At 30.7% G+C, this 20,628-nt stretch overlaps 5 protein-coding genes across 5 annotated transcripts; 1 reads left to right on the forward strand and 4 right to left on the reverse strand.

The window, feature by feature from the left end:
• Positions 1-1,822: 1,822 nt before the first annotated feature.
• LOC111831953 lies at positions 1,823-2,565 on the reverse strand. The gene is made up of 2 exons (XM_023787693.1): positions 2,481-2,565; positions 1,823-2,360 (listed from the first exon to the last, which is right to left on the reverse strand). Exons 1-2 carry the CDS (start codon positions 2,563-2,565, stop codon positions 1,993-1,995), a joined length of 453 nt encoding a protein of 150 aa, XP_023643461.1. The 3' UTR covers positions 1,823-1,992.
• Positions 2,566-4,684: 2,119 nt separating this feature from the next.
• Positions 4,685-5,743, reverse strand: LOC17896497 (putative F-box/kelch-repeat protein At3g22730). Its single transcript, XM_006300871.1, has one exon. It carries the CDS (start codon positions 5,741-5,743, stop codon positions 4,685-4,687), a length of 1,059 nt encoding a protein of 352 aa, XP_006300933.1.
• Positions 5,744-7,408: 1,665 nt separating this feature from the next.
• LOC17894931 lies at positions 7,409-7,776 on the reverse strand. Its single transcript, XM_006300345.1, has 2 exons — positions 7,611-7,776; positions 7,409-7,527 (listed from the first exon to the last, which is right to left on the reverse strand). Exons 1-2 carry the CDS (start codon positions 7,774-7,776, stop codon positions 7,409-7,411), a joined length of 285 nt encoding a protein of 94 aa, XP_006300407.1.
• Positions 7,777-15,497: 7,721 nt separating this feature from the next.
• Positions 15,498-17,380, forward strand: LOC17895728 (purple acid phosphatase 6). Its single transcript, XM_006301695.1, has 6 exons — positions 15,498-15,653; positions 15,782-16,000; positions 16,101-16,212; positions 16,308-16,534; positions 16,621-16,759; positions 16,839-17,380. The coding sequence occupies exons 1-6, from the start codon at positions 15,498-15,500 to the stop codon at positions 17,378-17,380; spliced, it is 1,395 nt and encodes a 464-aa protein (XP_006301757.1).
• A 345-nt stretch (positions 17,381-17,725) lies between these two features.
• On the reverse strand, positions 17,726-20,478 carry LOC17894984 (peptide chain release factor PrfB2, chloroplastic). Its single transcript, XM_006302162.2, has 7 exons — positions 20,093-20,478; positions 19,784-19,996; positions 19,502-19,603; positions 19,286-19,423; positions 18,533-18,837; positions 18,121-18,274; positions 17,726-18,035 (listed from the first exon to the last, which is right to left on the reverse strand). Exons 1-7 carry the CDS (start codon positions 20,447-20,449, stop codon positions 17,901-17,903), a joined length of 1,404 nt encoding a protein of 467 aa, XP_006302224.1. The 5' UTR covers positions 20,450-20,478; the 3' UTR covers positions 17,726-17,900.
• Positions 20,479-20,628: the final 150 nt, after the last annotated feature.

Raw genomic sequence — 20,628 nt, forward strand, 5'->3', positions numbered from 1 at the left:
GAACTTCAAAACCTGATAACAAAGTGGCTCTGATACCACATGACAGACTCCTGGAAGTGGATCTATGCTGCTCCAAGGACACACTTTGTTGATTTTGAACTGGAAATGATGTGGTTGATGGTGAACAATAAATTGATCTCGAACGAAGCGGTTGAATGACCATGAATGACGATGAAGATGAGAATGGGTGGATGCAGCGGAATGAAGGGAGAACAAGCTGTACTTCAAAGAGTGATGAAAGACTCTTAGACTACGAGCTTGGATCCAACTTAGATATTACAAACTAAGATGAAAAACAACTTGAAAATATATTACACACTTTTCGGATCAAACAAGTGAAAGAGAGAGTTTTTGATTAAAATGTTTGATGAGTTGCAAATGAGCACTACAATGAGTTTATATAGAAGAGGGAGGATGAAGAAGAAGAGGGAAGAGAAGGAAAATTTGCAAGAGCATGCACAAGTCCACACTCATGCAAAGATTTTTGGAAATAATAAAAGCAATAAATGCAAAGTTTGAAGGGAAAATGGGCCAAGTCATTGTGAGTGGGCTTCATTAAAAACCTTGTAAAAAAAAACTAATTGGTACAAAAGTTGATAAGGAAAAAAGGGTGCATAAGTAACATTTAACCCTTTACCGAACCTTCTGAGCCGTGATCACTATGAGTGAGGATTGAATCACGTCTTATTGAGTCTTGTTTAGCTCCTTTAGAAGTCCATTGATGGCTTGGTTGAACTTCTTAGATCTTGATCTTGTTAGAAGACCCGCTGGAACAATCAATGCTTCCTCCACTATAAGCTGTTTTTCGTGGCCATGTTGCGAATGGCCGGTGGTTCCAAAACAGGCGGGTTTGTGCAAATTGGTGCCTGGATTGATCCATTGAGTGGTCGGGTTGAAAATGGACGGCTGTTCTGAAACTGGCGAGTTTGGTTGATGTGTGGTCTCAGCTTCAAGCTGCTCCTCGTCTCCATGTTGTTTGGTTGGACTGGTCATGATCTCATCACATCTGAATGTATATATGTTACTTCTACTAATTTGATTTGATTTCTTTCTCTAGTACCTTGATTTCCTCTAGTAATTATAGGTATTCTTAATTATTGTGTAGGTATCAAATAATTATTTTAAATATAAAAAATTATCTACAAAGTAAAACATAATCTAAAATATGTGGTTTGGTATAGATTTAATTTTTATTCAAGCTTAAATATTAATTAATTTTGTATTTAATTTTCTTATCAATTTTGCTTTAGTTTTTGATATATATATTTTTAAAGGAATAGAATCCCGTATAAAATCCATAAATATCTAAAGTTCTTATGCATACAAATGTTTACAGATGACAAAGCTGATTAAAATTGCAGTAAAAACAAATCTTTCATTCAACTAAATTCTCATATGAAGAAATTCATACAATTTGAAACTGAAATAATACATGAAGAGTAAGTATAGAGGCTTAATGAGTTCTCAAAAGAGATATGCAACTTCGAGAAGCTTGCAATGGCTAGAAGATCTTTTGATACCTTGAAGACGAGCTTCGAGAAATTCCCAACCAACTGGTGATCATAAATAGCTCGCTCGATTAACACATATGAGCTTTGTTAGCTCGTTCTAAAGAGGAGGGCATGAGGCTATTTAAATGTTTATAAATAGGAATTTAAGTATAAACCGCATATTTAAATGTTTAAGAAACTAAAATCATGTATTTTCAACTAAGTTTTCTTCTCATTATTTATTTATTTTATTTATTTATTTTGTTGGATCCAAACATCCAACAAGCATATATTTCATTTTCATACCTTAGTGAGAATATTGTACCAGCAGATTTATTTCATAAAATAATCTCTTCATTAGACTTTAGTATGTTTATATAGAATCCTTCCACACCAATTTCAACACCAACATGTAAAAAGTCAACAAACCAAACAACTAAATCACAAAGAGAAATACATAATATAAGTTTCACAAGCCCATGACTCCTAAGTCTCAACAAAATCATAGATGGAGAAGATCCATCAATGGTGGGTAACCGCAATCCTTCTTACAACGTTGATGACAAGCATTGTCTGTTCCACAACCAACATCACAGTTTCTGAAACATATGATACGTTGGTCTACATCATTGACCCTTGTCAATGGTGGGTAACCACAATCCTTCTTACAACGTGCATGGCAAGCATCGTCAGTTCCACAGCCAACATCACAGTTTCTGAAACATATGATACGTTGGTCTACATCATTGACCCTTTTCAAAGGTGGGTAACCACAATCCTTCTTACAACGTGCATGGCAGGCATTGTCAGTGCCACAACCAACATCGCAGTTTCTGAAACATATGATACGTTGGTCTACATCATTGACCCCTGTAAACATCATAGGTAAATCAAATTACTATCGTCGGTTACAGTTTATAAACGGTCTGGTTACGGTTAGAAATACTACGTCATTGACCCTGTAATGTGACTATATATCTATTTGCTTACCTTTATCAGAAGCAGTTACAGTTTTTGCCCTCACACCCATTAGTACCAAAGCCATCATCATTACTATCTTGATCATACGCGACATCCTCGTTTGATATTTTGTTGTTGTGTTTGTTATATTATTTTGTGTTTTTGTTTGGTAAGGGTTTATATCAGCTTTTGATTCAACATAATGAGACTATATATAGTTGAATACATCTCTTGGTAGCTCTACAATACAAAGTTTTGATTAAGTAGGTTATGACAATTGTTAAAAAATAAATTTTCATATCTTTAATATATTTAAATACATTAATCTTTAAGACAATAATCTAAAAGTAATAAAGATGGTTGATTTTCTACCCAAATACTAAATAGTAACAATTTTCATTTTAATTATATAATTGTAATAAAAAAAACTCATTTTAAGTAAAGTAATGCAATATCTAAAATCAATAACAAAATCAAATATGGATTTTGTATCATTTATTGTCAAAATAAGAAGATATTCTTCTTTTACAAATTCAAATGTGTAAATGAAAGTATCCCTTATTTAAAAAAAGTGGAAAAGAATTTGTAAAAAAAAAAATCTCTTTGAAAACATATTATAAGAGGATAAATTTTCAATCAATTATATGATTTTTTTCTTCTTCTGATTTTAAATTTTAACAATAAAAGTATATCAGTATATATACTATAGTAACATATCAGATCATGCTCCAAATTAAAATAGAATTTAAATTCTGTAAGTTAAAATATAATTGAAAATAGTAAGAAAAATTATTAAAATTGATTTGTTGGTTATATGGCAAACTCTTTCTATATGATATGAGTAAACGCAAGAAGCTGACACACCAGCCAACAAACTTGTCGTATCACATCTTCCTTTAGTTAATCATGTTCAAATTTGATTTTCAGAAAATACAATATTTTAGAGTTTACATAAATATGATTATATAGTTATCTACGGGTTGGTCTACTAATGCACAAAATATTTTAGTCTGATAGTAAACGAGTTGACGAGAGATGTTACGCCAATCCTAACCGATACCAAACACAAAAAAAAATATAATCCATCTAAATTTCTAAATATTAATTAAATTTAAACACAAAAAACTACATATTGTTTTCTATTAAGAAAATTGTTCCACGGTGTACTGCGGATTAAAATCTAATTGTAGATTAAGGATGTTAACTTATAAGAAACCATATTAACATATTTATGATTTGGTTTGGAATTTCAGTAATAAGAAAAAAAAACATACTCGAATTAATTATGTAATATTATGCATCGATTAAAAAGATCATATACAATACATCGTCATTGTTTTGATAGACAGTTGAACCAATTCAGACAATGATGAGGAACCATCTTACCACTTGCAGAACCGTCAACATTTTCATTAATTTTTTTAAGTAGTTTTTAAACTCACTAGATTCATTCATCATGAGTACATAAACTTGGGGTTACAAGCTTGTTTTTTTTATCAACCATACATTTATTAAAATATTACTCCATGATTGGTAGCCTAAACAGGAGGAAAGTTGTTTACAAAAGTAATTTCCGAATCAAGAGATCTGGAAAAACGAGCAAGACAATCTGCTTTTGAATTACAGTCACGGGAAATCTTAGTTAAAGAAAACGACGGAAACGATACACGTAACAGAAGGAACTCGTCTATGAGGTTGGAGAATGCTGGCCACTCTTGCGGGTCTTGTACCATTGCAATGAGCTCGGCACAATCTGATTCAAAAGCTCGGCACAAGCTTGTTTCGTCCATAGTTTTGCAATTCTTATACACAATTACACCTTAGTCATCGTGGCTTAGTTCCACTCCCTCTGGTTTGCCTCATACCCTATCAATATGTTACTCTATCAATATAAGTGGCATGTTTTGTTGTATTTTCGAGATGTTGGGTTTGTACAGTTACCATGTTGGACCGTTTCCACCCACATCTCGAAAAGGACTATTAGATCCACATCTCGAAAAGGACTATTAGAATATTCCACATGGATAGTGAGATAGGGTCTTTGGGTAACACTTCTCCCTTGAACTAGCTTTTGGGATTAGTTAAGCCACATTATTAATAATGTAGTACTTATAGTTTTAGAGACTTAGAGTTGATATATAAAGCAAAGAGTAACAAAAACATGTGATGTAGAATTACAATGTCAATAGTGTTCATCGAAAGAAAGACGAAACAAAAAGAAGAGAATCAAGAAATCACATCCTTAGTTTAACCAAACTTGGAACATAACTGAAAAAACCTGCCCACGCCCTTTCTTCGTATGTAGAATCTATAATATGGTAATCTTCATTGTCCTTAATGTGTACCATCTTCATGCTGGTCCCAAACCTTGCGTTAATACACACATTTAACTTCGTTCCTTCGTTGTTAAAAAAACATATAAAACCGGAAAAACAATAACCTAACACTGAGAAGTCCACGGCAAATGATTTGGTCCACAACAAGGCTGCTTCGGTACTAGTATCAATATTATTTGTTACCCATATCTCCACCTTTGATAAACTCCAATTTCGGTTTAACAATGAGAGTTGTTCTACTTCTCCAACAACTGATAAAGCCATACAACCGTGATAGCTACTTGGCGGAAGACATAAACGTTTCAATCTCTCGCTTGTAAAATCAAAACAAACTAAACACCCACCAAGTGTATATTCAGCAATAAAGTAAGTATTTCCCTTCAAAGACGCACCAATATTTGTGAAGATGACGCAGTCCAAACCGACATCATCAAGAACCTTCCATGAATCAGAACTAAACTCATATATTTCATACATAGCTTGAGAGTTTTGTTTGTACCAGTTAATCAAGATCTTGTAGCTAGGACAAGATTTGTTTTCTTCATATCCTAGAGCAAAGCTAGAGATCTTGTTACAAGTTCTAGGTTGGATACACCATGTTTCCCCCAAACACGGGTTCCAAACTACAAGTCTATTATCCTTGGTGGTGCATAACAACAAACCATCACAATGACAAACTCTATCGATACAGACTTGTTCTGGATTAAAAGTAGTGTTCTTTAGGACAAGACTTGTACCTATAAACTTTGTATTGAAGTTCAATATAGAAACCCTAGTTTCCTTCAACATGAGAATACGATACTGCTTTGGTGCTTTATGGAAGTGATTGTTGCAGAATCTTTGGTCTTTGAATAAAGCGTACCATCTTTTGCATGTAGGTCGTATTCGTTTTAGACATGTGGCTGGTACCCGATAGAGTATTTCCTCTAGCAAATCCTGTGGAAGATTAGACATCATCGTTGGTTCTGTCTTTTGTGATCTCTCGTGTTTGCAAAAGTAGAAATTAGGGTTTTGATATTTATTTGAAACGAATCACCCCCCCTCTTCACATATATATATATACCAATTATTTTGGGCCTGTTGACGTCATGGCATGTTAAAAAAACAAAACTGAAAAAGGGTTACCAATAAAATTATTGGTATAGTTTTAGAACACAAAAATTATGATAAACTATATATATTTGTTTGAGTCATCTAACTAAATACAATATTGAGTTTGTATAGTTTATGTAATTTGAGTAATATATATTTGCATTTGGGTGAAGTATATAGTTCACACTAAGAAAATCAAACATCCTTAGATCTTTTGAACTGACGAGAAGGCGAAAACTCTGGCAGAAGACTAGAGGTTGCCGGTTCAAATAGTGTTTGGGATGAGAACATATTACCTGAAAGAACCTATTGTCATTACTATGGAAAAAGGTAATCATAAAAAAGTCAATAAGTATAACTATGGTGCTGTCAGAAATAAGCATATATATCAAGTTAAAACTACCCTAGTAAAGTATGATTAATTCCAAATAACTAGACCAAACAACCAACCTTAATTAGTTTGGACTCAGTGCTTGAATGAAGGTAGTAAGTGACTCTCTCCCTAGCTCTCATTTTTTAGACACTCCCCATACTGCAGTATAAACTTATTGACGTTAATTACTTTCCTGAATTGGAATGAAAACATAGTCGGAGACACACACCTTTAGAATGTAATCAAGCCAAGAATCCTCCTTGATCCACCTTGACGCTTTGCAAGAGTAGTAAGAAGCAGTATATTGATGGAAAACGATTTCGAAATCCTTTTCTTATTATTTTTAAGTTCACATCCCGTTCTCCAAATAGATTATCTACTACATTTTTTACTAGTTCCCTACCAATCTGTTGTATTAGACAGAATCAAGAACTAGGCTGAACTAGAGCTTTTTTCATTACTAATACCAATACTTACAAGTGCTAATTAATACAACTTCTTTGGCAGTGGAGTGCATCTCATGATAAACCAATAGTATATATTTTTGCAAGGATAGTTACAAACTTACAAATACATCTGAGATAGTGAAAAGTTATGAGCTATAGGAATTTATGACACACCAGGTCGCAAAAACATGCAAGCCAACTTTTCTCAAACTTTTGTCGGAAAATTTTTTATCGGAAATTTTTGGCGGGAACATTTGGTGAAATTTTTTTCGGAAAAAATATTATTTTTGTTGAAAGGAATATTTTTTCTTCATCATGGGTATCACTAAAGGAGTGTAATTTTGTCAGTTTGTATGTAGAAGAGATAGAAGAGAGCATTTTTGAAAATAGACACCAAGAGAGGGTATTTTTCAAAATAAACACCAAAAGAGTATATTTTTAGTTATGGATAATTTAAAAATGTTTTTTTTTGCAAATCCCTTGTTAAGAATATAAGAATAAGAAGGTAAGTTTTTTTGTATTTTGTGCATGTCACCATCAAATGTTTGTTTTTTCTTTTTCTGTAACATCTTAATTTTTTTTTTTTTAAGTAACATTTTATTATTATTTCGTAAAAAAATGTTTATAATATACGTCAATTACAACCCGCACATCACATACTTGAAGAGAAAGAACAATCGAAAACTATAATTGTAGGACTTGTAAAACTAATCAAATCATCAGAGTACTAGGACAACGTTTAATACAACGTTGGTAACAGTCATTGCTCGGACCACAACCAACATCACAGTTCTTGAGACACAAAGCTCGTTGATCTATTTTGCTGCCACCTAAAAAACATACATAACCATTGTTTATGAACACAATTCTAAAAACAAATTATTTGGAGTTATATAGAGAGAGTTTGGTTTACCTCCAGGTATGGCGCATCGAAGGAGACAATCAGAACAACCAAAACTTTTGCTGTCTTTACATTTAGTTTCGCATGTTGTTCGTCTACATCGTTCCACTGCTGTCTCTGCACTCACGGCAATCACTAACAATGCTAGGACCAGCATTGTCTTCATGACACTCTTCATTTCTCTCTTTACTAGTTTAAGAGACCTTTATGAACTTTTGATTCAAGAATACAAGATTTGTTTGTTTGATGGATTGTTCTAGAGCGCCATGAGTACTTATTTATAGATTTAACAATGGTTGATTTTTTTTTAAAATTAAGGAGAATTTAAATTATTATGATGAATTAGGAATTCTTTTATGGTTTGTTAACAAAATTGTCTGCAATCTCACATTAATTTATTTGATTTGATACTTTGTATTTTTAAGAAATTTATCTACTAAATTAAAACACCTTGATATTACTAATACACTATGTTTTCTTTAACCAAAAAAAATATATTTCTATTAACAATGGATTTGAATGTACTTTTAAAACTATTAAAATTTTGTAACATTCCATTTAGAAGAAATTTCACATAAAATATTGCCTAAATTATTGTAACAGCCCGTCCCGCCCCATGGGACCCCGCCTCATGGCACACTCCGCCACATGGCAACTGCTGGCGCTGAGTGTGCCATAGGGCGGGTTGTTACAATTATGAAAGATTTGATATGACTACCAATGTAAAAAATGATATTAGCATACATATAAAATAATATTTATACATTTTAAATTTTATATGATCATATCTTCAAAAAAAAAAAAAATTACCAATTAAAAATTAAAACATACATTTATATGAAAGTTGGTATATCTACTATCTATTGAAAGGGAATATTTTCTTTACTGCAATCTTTAGTTTGGCCATATTTACATCATATGTCATTTAAAATCTTCATAAATTTATTTGACTAAATTATTTAAAAGTTTTAGTAGTGAATACACACAAAAAAAACACACATATAAAATTTCTTCAAATAACACTAAATTAATTTTTATAGAAAATTATAGCACACACTCCACAAATTTTCAAACATTGCACTAGTTGACACAATTATTTTTTTATATGTACTAATTAAATTGTAAGAAATTGGAAACTAAAATTTATAATTAATAACTTTATTCTGATAAAATTAACACGTTTATTTTTTTAAAAAATATTTTTTAATAAAGACTAATATTAAAATGCAACATTAGACATATATAAATATTTTCTTAAAAATTAATCTATTATAAAAATATTGTAGATCATTTTTTTTTCATTAAACCGCTTTCTCTGGTGAGATTATGTTTTCGTGACAGCTTTTTTTTTATTGATAGGGAACATTGGTTGGAACTTGGAAGCCAGAGAGCACATAGTTAGAGACATGTCCGTTAAGAACAAAACTTAGTTTCTTCAAGCTACTCCTGCGCTCCTAGCAAAAAAAAGTTGCCAATCAAAAACAAATTTAATTGTTCGAGAAACCAAACTTTGGCCGCCGCTTCGGATTTTGAGGAGAAAATTTAGGGATTCTGACCAGATGACAGCGGCGGTGAGCATTGCGGAAGCACGGAGGACGGAGGAGAAAGCAGGGCTGCTCTATGAGAAGAAATTGTCGGTGATTTGGGATTGCGGTGGTTTGTTCTTCTCGGAGAAACACTTGAGGAATGAGTTGTGTACAGAGGTCGGCTGAGAGATAGATGAGAGAGGCAAAGATAAGAAGAGGAGGAAGAAGAAGAAGAAGAAGAGAGGGAGAGGGACAAAGATTCGTGGAGGAAGAGGTGTTGTGAGCATATTATCTAATACAATGTTTTTGACTAGATAAGTATAATATTATCCAATACAAATATTGTTAGCTCGATACAAATATAACATAAATTTAGTAGCTATTGATTAATGTCTAATTATATTGTTTTAGTCTGATCGGTTATAATATCAACTATAATATTTATGGTTATTTATTTGGTTAACTTTGTAAATCATATCTTACTGGTATACGTTATAAATTATTTGATAAATTCATAGTTATCGAGTTAAATTACTTATAGTTAATCATATGTTACCGCTATAAATGATAAGTTATTTGATAACACATAATTATCTAGTTAAATTAATTATTATACGACTGATATCGGTTTGTATTTACGTACTTGTATAAAATATTTTTATTACCGGTTTATCTAAATACTCAATTTAACGGATAATATGTAACTTAAGCGATAACATATTATTTAACATGTTTTAAAAAAGTTATCGAATGCTTTTAATCATTGATGAACAGTGTTATTGAGTTCATGGAAATATATATCGGTTTGAGTTTATAAAATAGTGGTTAGGCTTTAGATTTTATAAAAAACAAAAATGTATTTTTGTTTGTGTTTATAAAATAGTGGTTAGGGTTTAGATTTTGTAATAAAACGAAATTATATTTTGGTTTGGGTTGACAAAATAGTGGTTAGGGTTTAGTTTTTGTAATTACACGAAATTATATTTTGGTTTGGGTTGACAAAGTAGTGGTTAGGTTTTAGATTTTGTAATTAAATGAAATTATATTTCAGTTTGAGTTGATAAAATAGTGGTTAGGGTTTAGATTTTGTAATTAAACAAAATTTTATTTTGATTTGGAAATCATTAGTATATAAATAATAAGAAATATAGCTGATAACTTTAAATTTATTGGGACTTTTTATTTAGTAGGGGGTTAGAATGTAACTTATTTGACTAACTTTACAATTATCTAATAATATCTTCTTTACGGATATATCGACATAATAAATAACCAAACCAATAGCCTCCACTGTACCGTATTTGAAGTCATTATTGTATCTTCTCCAAAATCTTTATCCTCCCAACGTCGGCGCGTCAGAAGCTAGAGGAGGTTAGCGTGAGTGTAGCCTGCTCCCTACTCTATTATAATGTAAAAGCTATTATTTGTTTTGTGCAAATTAAGTTAGGGGTAGCTGGGTAACTTTATGTGTTAGGTGGAGAGAGACTTAATTTTTTTTTTATCCAGACCAAAAATTTTGTTTTCAATTTATCTGGGTATGAAAATTTAATAAGCCCTTAAAAATATGATAGGACCTATTTCCTACGATCTATACTATTAAAAGAGAAGCATTTTGTATAAAGTGAACATAGTATATACAATTAGAATGATACCTTAAAAACAAAAAATCTATATTTATAGAAATAATATTGATTTGGTTAGCATAAAAATAGACAATTAAATTCGAAATTAAACATATATAAACATATTTAATCTAAATAATATTATTTTGTGATATTTTCAAAAACAATAATTTATGTTTATAAAATATAATAAAAAACTATCATATATTTTAGAAAAAGAAGATGATATTTAAGGAAAAATAAAAAGAAAAAAAATTATGTTAGATTAGGAAATAAGCGACTAATCAAATTCTATATAGCATAAAATGTGGAGAAATAGACAACATAAATAATAATATCATCAAATTTTTCAAATTAAATAATCTTAGAAACTTATTACATTTTATGTAAACCCAAATTTGTAATCAAACACCCTTAAAAACATATCTATCCGATATTGTTTTTAAAAATTTCGGATCTTTAAATGGTCAAAATCTTATGTTTGGATCTTCCCAACTAATTTCCTGCAAAAAAAATCAATATCAAGAAAAATCTATTAAAAAAAACAAAATCTCTATTGATTAGCACATCTATACTATTAAAAGAGAAGCATTTTGTATAAAGTGAACATAGTATATACAATTAGAATGATACCTTAAAAACAAAAAATCTATATTTATAGAAATAATATTGATTTGGTTAGCATAAAAATAGACAATTAAATTCGAAATTAAACATATATAAACATATTTAATCTAAATAATATTATCGTTTTTTTGTTTAACCTAATTTTTTTTTAATCAAATATTGAATTGGTACTGATTTAGATTATAAACTAGGATTTATCCCGTGGTACACCACGGGTCCATAATTTAATATATTTCTTTGGTTATTCATTTTTGTAGTTGGTTTATATAATTTAGTTTTGTATTATTTATTTCATTTAATTTTAATATAATTTTATAAATTTGTATTATAAGTAGATTCATAGATATATGTGGTAAACTCGCTGTACATCGCGAGACGATTTTGTTGTAAATAAAAAATTATATTTTAACTTAGCCCATAAAAGATTTTAAATATAGACAACCCGCAGAAAAATATAATCATATTTATGTAAACTAATACCCGTTCAATCATATTTATGTACAATATTATTATATTTTAAATATTTGTAGAGTTAAAATATTAATAAATACTTTTAATTTTTGTAGAGTTTAAATATTTTTCATTATTCTAATATTCTATAAAACTTAAATAAAATATCATAATTTTCAGCTTTTTAAAGTTTTAATATTTGTCACATTTTAAACTTGTTAAAAAATTAAAATTTATAATATTCTGAAACTTTTTAAAAGTTTTATTTTCCTTTAATAAAGAACCGGATTAAGCTAATAAAAGTTTTAATTTGGATACTTGAGAAATCAAAGTTCATGCTCATTTGTAGTTGTAAACATATTAGTCTTATTTATAAAAGTTTTGAACTATTATCTAAAATTTTCTATCTTATGTAGACGTTGTACATATATTTTTTCCTTTATTGATTGAGTCAACTACGTCCGTTTTCAAAAATTTAAATTGCAAAATATGTGGAAAAAAATTTGTATTTTTATTATAAATATATTTTATGTAATAATATAAAATTAAAACAAATAAGATTATATAAATATATTGAAGAGAGATTCGGTTTACTAGAGAGGGATTTTAAGAAATTTTTTGATGTAATAAATATTTGGTTTCCAATTTTGGGATTTGCTTGTGATTTAATTACAAAATTTACTTTTATGTTTTGTTATTTATTCAAATGGCAAGAGTTTGATTATGCAAATATTACAAAATAAAAGGTTGTAAGACAAAATAGATTTTAGTACAAAATGTACTTCAAAAATGTTAAGATAGATATTTTGATTGTTAATTCTATGATTTAATCCGTACAATATTATATGATAATTTATTCTATATATAATCGTAATTTAATCAAATTAATTAAATAAGTATAATATTTAAAATAATGAAATGATATTGACATAATATTCGTTTACATAGTATAATTTCATATTAAAATATTTTGTAAGTTATACTATAGTAGACCACCCGTAAAATTATTTATAATCATAATTATGTAAATTATAACTTGTTACATCACATGACCCGTGCTACACAATTATCAACAATACTTTAGTACATCCACTTTTGTATCGTTTGATTAATATACATCCGTTTCTAAAAATTCAAATTGCAACATATGCAAAAAAAAATTATATTTTTATTATACATATATTTATGTAATAATATAAATTTAAAAACAAATAAGATCATATAAAGATGTTGGAGAAATATTTGATTTATTAGAGAGATTTTAGGAAATTTATTAAATGTAATAAATATTGATTTCTAATTTTGCAATTTTATTATGATTTAATTATAAAATTTATCTTAAACTTTTTCTATTTAATCAAATGGCAAGGGGTTAATTATGAAAATATCACAAAATAAAAGGGTAGAACACAAAAGGTACTTCAAAAATGTTAATATAGATATTAATAACATTTCTAAAAGTTACATTTATAAACATAATCCCGTACATACATAATATATATTCAAAATTTAATAAAAAATTTGTTTTTGAAATCAATTCCGCACTTACGTGCGGGTCCAAATCTAGTTACTAAATAATATGTCCCCATATGTTCTTCTTGAATTCGAGTTAGCTAAAATTTTTGTCTCATATTCTATTATGAATAGTTTAGATGATATTTTTATGTATCAAATTACTTGTACCCGTTATTTCATGTTTTGATGTTTGAAATAAAATTGGAAAGTTAAAAGTGAATTTAACAATTCAAATTCATGTTCATGTATCATACTAGTTATTTGATATTTGAAAATTGAAATTGAATTTAGGGGGTGTATTCAAAATAGAATTTAAAGTGACTTGAGCTTTCTTTAGGAAGTTCGTATCATTTTTATAACTTGTTAAAATAAGTTATAGAAACTGAAGTATAAAAATATTAATGTTTTAAATGATGTATATTCATCTATAATATTAATTGAGAATCAAAAATAGGAGATTTTCTAAAAAATTTATAATTTTAAAATTAAAAAGATAGAAACTATAGAAAAAATTACGAATGATTGTAAGTGTGAAACTATATATTATTTTTAAGCTAAAAGTAATTATGATTATCAGTATATGGACTATTTTAATAGTGTTCTTTAATTGCATTCGTAATTTTTTTTTATTCTTATATTTACGTTTTTTCTATCGGAAATATATATATTTTAGGTGGTAGTAATTATTATTTTGTGCACATTTGGTAAGTAGACATGGTTAATGAAAATATATATTTTTTTAAATTAAAATATAGTTAGAATTTAAAATCATATATGTTAAGATTCAGATTCTGAATTTTTATATTGCTATATATTTAAAAGATCTCAAATAGAGTTAATATTTTATTGGTTGAGTTGTTATATATGTGTTAATTATGGAGATTATATATTTTTTAATAGATTTTCCTTATATTGAGTATCTTTAAAATAATTATAATATGCTGGAAATTAATTGGAAAGATCCAAATCCCAAACAGAAGATTTTGACAATTTAAAGTTCCGAATGTTTTTTAAAAAATATCGGATAGATATGTTTTCAAGGAGGTTTGGCTATAGATTTAGGATTACATAAAATGTAATTGGTTTTTAAGATTATATAATTTTTGAAAATTTAATGATATGTTGTATATTTCTCCACATTTTATGCTATGTACACTTTTATTAGTCGCTTATTCCTAATCTAACATAATCATTTTTATTTTTATTTTTATATTAGATAACAAGTTTATATTAGTAATGTCAGATTATTTAAGAATATGCTTCTCTTTTTTAGCTTATAAAGTTATTCCCAAAGTATTAAAAAATGGAGGCTAGAGAAACGAAAAAACTTTGTTAGTCATAAATCCATATTACGATTTTTATTCTGATATAATAATGATTTTTGCAGCTTTGATTATCACAACAAATCATCAACAAATAAAAAATAAAATTAGTAAAATTAAATAAAAAGAAAACAAAGTAAAAAAATTACAAATGAAAATGCTGTTATTTCTCTATGATTAAAGTATATATTCTTTTTTTTTTTTCAACCCAGATTATGTATATATTCTTATAAAATTTATATTGTATTAAAAAAAAAAAAAGAAGTAAACTTATAACTAACTAAAACATACCTTAACCAAACAAATTACCATATCTATATTCCTACAAACATCCATTTGTGAAATCGAAAAATAATTTCCTTTGAGGGGATGTGTTTTTAGTCCAGTGGCTAATTCTACTAGACTCCACCATTTCTATCAAAGTTTCGATTCCACTATGTTGCGTTACTGCGTAGTAAGGATTTAGCTATGGTCGGACCTTGTCGATACAAAGATGTCAAAAACAATATAAAATTTGCATTTTTTTGTTTTATTTTATTTTTCTATCAAAATGTTTTTCTTAAAAATAACTACTAAGTACTCACCGTACAAGCTTAGTAATTAAAAAAAAAATTCGAATACAAAAAAATAAAAAAGAATTCAAAATAGTTCCTAACTACTTAGGAACAAAATCTTTTCTATACTAGCATATTCCTTAAACTAGATATTATCTCTCTTGATTATTCGAGAATAACACTCAATGAACCCTCTCTATATATATTCACACAACCATAACATCACTAATCGCAACCAAATCAAACTTAGTATTCGTAAAGCAAACAAAAAAAATCATCAAAAATGAAGAATCTAGTTTTGTTAGCGTTTTTGTTTCTAAGCTTTACCACTTTGATCAATGCTGGTATCACCAGCAAGTTTGTCCGCCAAGCTATGCCGTCCGTTGAGATGTCCCTCGACACGTTCCCTTCTCCTGGTGGCTACAACACTCCCGAACAGGTTTCATTTCGATCATCCTAATCTTTAAACCTATTCTACTTCGATCATCACTTTCACTTGTTGTATTAGAGTTTAGATTTAGAATTTTTGTTAGATCTTTACTTATTTGTCTTTGGTTTTTTGTTTAGGTTCATCTAACCCAAGGAGATCATGATGGAAGTGGTATGATTGTCTCGTGGGTTACACCGATAAATCTCGCTGGCTCGGACGTTGTTACTTACTGGATCGCTCCTAATACTACTGATGTTAAGCCGTTGAAGAAGAGAGTTCATGCAGCTACAAAGTCTTACAGATTCTATGACTATACTTCTGGATTCCTCCATCATGCTACCCTTAGAGGACTCGAGGTTTGTAATTTTCTATAAACCTAACTTCTCATCCAAGTAACAAAAATTTACATTTATTCATAGATTTTTTTGTTTACTTTTGTATTTTTTACATTTGCAGTTCGATACCAATTACACTTATGAGATTGGTACTGATAAATCCGCTAGAAAATTCTCCTTTAAAACTCCTCCAAAGGTCGGACCTGATGTTCCATACACATTTGGAATCATTGGTACGTTTTGTTTTTGTTTTGTTTTAAGAATATTTTTTTGAAAAGTTAGGGTTTTTTTTAATTGACCTAATACATTATGTTTGTATCTTTTGTAGGTGATCTTGGACAAACTTATGCTTCTAACGAGACATTGTATCATTACATGTCAAACCCTGTAGGAGAAGCTGTTCTCTTTGTCGGAGACTTGTCTTATGCCGATGACCATCCGAACCATGACCAGAGAAAATGGGACTCTTGGGGAAGATTCATGGAGCCTTGTGCGGCTTATCAGCCTTTCATCTTTGCAGCCGGGAACCATGAGATTGATTTCGTTCCAACCATAGTAAAATCAAAACATAACACTTTATAATTATTTTCATAATCATTTGGTTTATTGTGTTGTTTTTGTAACCATTTGAATCTTATTAGGGTGAGCCTCACGCTTTCAAACCATACACTCACCGTTACCCCAACGCCTATAAAGATTCAGGAAGCACTTCTCCTCTTTGGTATTCACTCAAACGTGCATCAGCGTACATTATTGTCCTCTCATCTTACTCTCCATATGGTAATTGATAAGTGAATGTTTAAATATATTTTAATGTTACTTTAGTTTTCTTGTATATAACATGTTATCTCATTTTCAGCTAAGTACACGCCTCAATACATGTGGCTCGAGGCAGAGTTGAAGAAGGTGAACAGAGAAGAGACTCCTTGGTTGATTGTCATGGTTCACTCTCCATGGTACAACAGTAATAACTACCATTTCATGGAAGGTGAGAGCATGAGGGTTATGTTCGAATCATGGCTCGTTAACAGCAAGGTGGATTTGGTTTTGGCGGGTCATGTTCATGCTTACGAGAGATCTGAACGTATCTCTAACATCAAGTACAATATTACCGATGGCTTGTCTACTCCGGTGAAAGACCCATCTGCTCCTATTTACATCACAATCGGAGATGGTGGAAACATCGAAGGTATTGCAAACAGCTTTACCGAGCCACAACCAAGTTACTCCGCATATCGTGAGGCGAGTTTTGGTCATGCCATTTTGGAAATCAAGAACAAGACTCATGCTGCCTACACATGGCATAGGAACCAAGACAACGAACCCGTGGCCGCTGATTCCATTATGTTGCTTAATCGATACAATTTGCCAAAGGAAGAATCGGTTTCCGGCAATGTTTAAGTGTCTTAGAATTTGATTTAGGATTTAGTTGTTCTTTAGATGATTATTTTGTTAGCAACTATTTGATTTTCTGTTTGGATTTTTAGATTTTCTAAGTTTTATTTAATTGGATTTCAATAAAGTTTGTTTGGATTTTAAAATAGTTTGTTCTTTCTTTTTCTATAAATTCGCATATAATAATCTCGAGTAAACATGAAAATCGTTAACTCATAAAATTTAACAGTTCTTAACACTTTTCAAAACACAAAAAAAACAAAAAAAAAAACAAACACATTTTTTGAGATTTGACGATTTTTTGGATTTTAAATTTTTATAAAAAAAAAAGTTAAATGCTAGAAGTAATATTGTATTATCAAATTACATTGAGCCATTTTATTATTGTTAAAACAATGAATATGTTTGCGCCACTCTAACTTTTTCGGAGTAACATAAACTTTCTTAAGACAAATCATGTCAACATTTCTAAACAAATCTTCCAAAACTAAACTACTAGATCATCAGCTCAAGATCCAAATAAAACTTAATGTCCTGGATCATCTTTGTCTAAAGAAGAAGATAAGAAGCTCAAGATGAAACCATCTAAGTCTCCTTCAAGAACCGAGTCCGGATCAGTGACCTCGTAGTTTGTTCTCAGATCCTTCACCATTCTGTATGGCTGCAAAGACAAAGAACACTCAGCTCGTTCAGATACTAAAAATTCAAAGTACAGGGGAATCGTGTGTGAATTTGGTATTACATACATGGAGAACATAAGTTCTTATTTGGTTTCCCCAGCTGATCTCGGTTAGTGATTGTGTATGTTGAGCGTTCATTGCTGTTTGACGAGCCATCTCTAGTTGGTCTAACCGTGATTGTAGTACCGCCATTGCTGAAGCCTTGTTCATATGCTGCGACCTGCATACCAAAATCAATGATGGGAATATAAATGCAATTCAATCTAAAAACTGAATTCAAATCGAATGGAACCTAATCGAAAACAACTTTGTCCTACACATTTCTCGAAACCAGATTCTGTCCTACTTCCATATAAATCTCTCTGAACCGTAACCCAAAAAAACAAAAGCCTAGCCATATCCAGAATTCCTTTTTAAATGGGAAATAAGGAAGAGTGTAAAGAAAAGTAACAGAAAAATTAAGACATTGAGACCAGACCTTTCGTTCTGACAAGTTGCTGTTATGCCAGTTGGTATGTGAATGATTCTCACAGCGCTGTCCGTTGTGTTAGCGTGCTGTCCACCAGCTCCTCCAGAACGAAACCGCTCTATCCTGAGATCCGATTCATTGATCTGCACACGGGTTGAGCCATCACCTAGAATTGGAATCACCGCGACCGCAGCAAATGAAGTGTGCCTCCGTTTTCCACTGTCAAATGGGGAAATACGCACCAGCCTATGAACTCCAACTTCTGCTTTGGCATATCCATATGCGTATTCACCATTCACTTTAATTGTCGCCCGCTACTCAGGAAAATGGATTAAATGTAAGCCAACGGTTCAAAACTATAGAATTGACCAATTGCCATTAAAACATGAGATTTTGCAGTGAATATTGGACAAACTGCACACAATTGGATCAATAAGTGAGCCAATGGTTATGTATGTGATCCTGATAATATTGCGTATTAGTCTACTGCAGGAGCATTGTAACTAGCCTAACTAGTAAGTAGTTAGTAGTGGTAGGTGTGTAAGACAGTTCAGTAACTATAGTTGAATAGGATAGCTACAGAGATAACTTGTTAGAAAGACCGTGGGACAAAATACCTTGGGTGGTTTATGGAATTTTCTAAGTCTCTCTATGATATGTTGATCTTGCTAAAGTGAATCAATAAAGATTTTCTCAGTTTGGATTCTATCAGCTGTATTACAAATGTATGATTCATTTATATACAGAGGGGAAAAAGCAAACCTTGATTCCTGCTATCTCTCCAGGCGCTTCATCAACCACAGTGACTGAGAATTTGCGTCGTTGAGCCCATGTTTTGTACATTTCCATTACCATTGATGCCCAATCATTGCTCTCTGTTCCTCCAGCTCCTGCTTGAACCTATTCAACAGACCTATCAGCTTTATAATATCAAGCCCGAGACAGAAAAATCTCATGCACATTGTCTCAAATAATCACCTCAATATAACAGGAACACGTATCATTCTCCGCAGATAATAAAGCCTCAAGTTCTTTCTCTTTTGAAACCCTTCTCATATCAATCAATGCCTTCAAAGTCTCCTGCAGCAAAATTAATAATCCATGGTTAGCAATATTACCAACCAGATTGGCAATTTTGGTCTCAACTCTTAAGTAGTTCCACTGTAACTTTACGCATAACTCTGATACTAACCGTTTTAAACGACAACCCGAAACAGAAACAGAAAAAGAAACACATGCCTAGAGTGCGAAAACGCCCACCGATTCTAACTCTGAATCGTTCTCCTCTTTAGCGAGTTTCAACATATCAATATGTTCAAGCAGTTCTCTCTCAAAAGTCATAACTCCTTTCATTTTCCCCGTAAGCGAACCGTGCTCCCGGCTTATCTTACCCGCATGATTCGGATCATTCCAAAGATCAGGCTTATTCAGCTCTGCAGACAACACTTTCAACCTCACCAAGAGTTTCTTCCACTGCCAAAATCCAAACATATAAAGATTCAAACAATGGCATATACTAATTCTAATCATACATACACACAATTCTCAAGCTTGTAAATGCAATTTTACCTGTAATCGTCTCTTGATGACTTGAATAGACTGTGAAATCGCTGCAGCGTGACTCTTCCAATCACTTTCACTCTCATCTAAAATCGGCCATTGATTAGCTATGATTCGTTCCACTGTTAGTCCATCACAAGTCGAAGCTACAGCTACAGCTTCTGAGCTCAATGATCGAGTCGTGGAAACGTGATTCCGATTGATTTTTCCGAAATAGCTTGACGAAGGTGTTGAATTGAAGCTTCGTCTAGAAACCAAAACTGAATCTGCTTCTGAGAGAGAGTTAGAAGAAGAGAGGATACAAGTTCTGATCTTGGTTCCATTGATGAATCTGCTTCGAGATCTTCTGATGATTAACGATAACATTTCGAAATCGATCGGAGAAATGAAAAAAATTTCGATTCTTGTCAGAGTAGTTTAGGGTTTGTGGTTTATCAGAAACGACGTCGAACTTCGCAGATTCGGTTCAATTCGATTTCGGTTAAGATTATTTGATTTTACAAAATTTCCGGTTTACACCTAACATAGAATGTATGGTTTGGTAC

This window comes from Capsella rubella, unplaced genomic scaffold (genome assembly GCF_000375325.1).
Source record: "Capsella rubella cultivar Monte Gargano unplaced genomic scaffold, Caprub1_0 scaffold_2, whole genome shotgun sequence".
In the NCBI taxonomy this organism is placed as follows: Eukaryota; Viridiplantae; Streptophyta; class Magnoliopsida; order Brassicales; family Brassicaceae; genus Capsella; species Capsella rubella.

What these genes read in the sequence shown, in the direction of transcription:
- LOC17895728 (XM_006301695.1), top strand. Translation starts at nt 15,498, where the DNA reads ATGAAGAATCTAGTTTTGTTAGCGTTTTTGTTTCTAAGCTTTACCACT. An exon ending in ATACACATTTGGAATCATTG is followed by an intron (nt 16,213 to 16,307) that starts GTACGTTTTGTT and finishes TATCTTTTGTAG; the next exon opens with GTGATCTTGGACAAACTTAT. An exon ending in TTGATTTCGTTCCAACCATA is followed by an intron (nt 16,535 to 16,620) that starts GTAAAATCAAAA and finishes GAATCTTATTAG; the next exon opens with GGTGAGCCTCACGCTTTCAA.
- LOC111831953 (XM_023787693.1), bottom strand. Translation starts at nt 2,565, where the DNA reads ATGTCGCGTATGATCAAGATAGTAATGATGATGGCTTTGGTACTAATG. An exon ending in TGTAACTGCTTCTGATAAAG is followed by an intron (nt 2,361 to 2,480) that starts GTAAGCAAATAG and finishes TGATGTTTACAG; the next exon opens with GGGTCAATGATGTAGACCAA.
- LOC17894984 (XM_006302162.2), bottom strand. Translation starts at nt 20,449, where the DNA reads ATGTTATCGTTAATCATCAGAAGATCTCGAAGCAGATTCATCAATGGA. An exon ending in TCATCAAGAGACGATTACAG is followed by an intron (nt 19,997 to 20,092) that starts GTAAAATTGCAT and finishes GGATTTTGGCAG; the next exon opens with TGGAAGAAACTCTTGGTGAG. An exon ending in CGTGTTCCTGTTATATTGAG is followed by an intron (nt 19,424 to 19,501) that starts GTGATTATTTGA and finishes TCTGTTGAATAG; the next exon opens with GTTCAAGCAGGAGCTGGAGG.
- LOC17894931 (XM_006300345.1), bottom strand. Translation starts at nt 7,776, where the DNA reads ATGAAGAGTGTCATGAAGACAATGCTGGTCCTAGCATTGTTAGTGATT. An exon ending in TCGATGCGCCATACCTGGAG is followed by an intron (nt 7,528 to 7,610) that starts GTAAACCAAACT and finishes TATGTTTTTTAG; the next exon opens with GTGGCAGCAAAATAGATCAA.
- LOC17896497 (XM_006300871.1), bottom strand. Translation starts at nt 5,743, where the DNA reads ATGATGTCTAATCTTCCACAGGATTTGCTAGAGGAAATACTCTATCGG.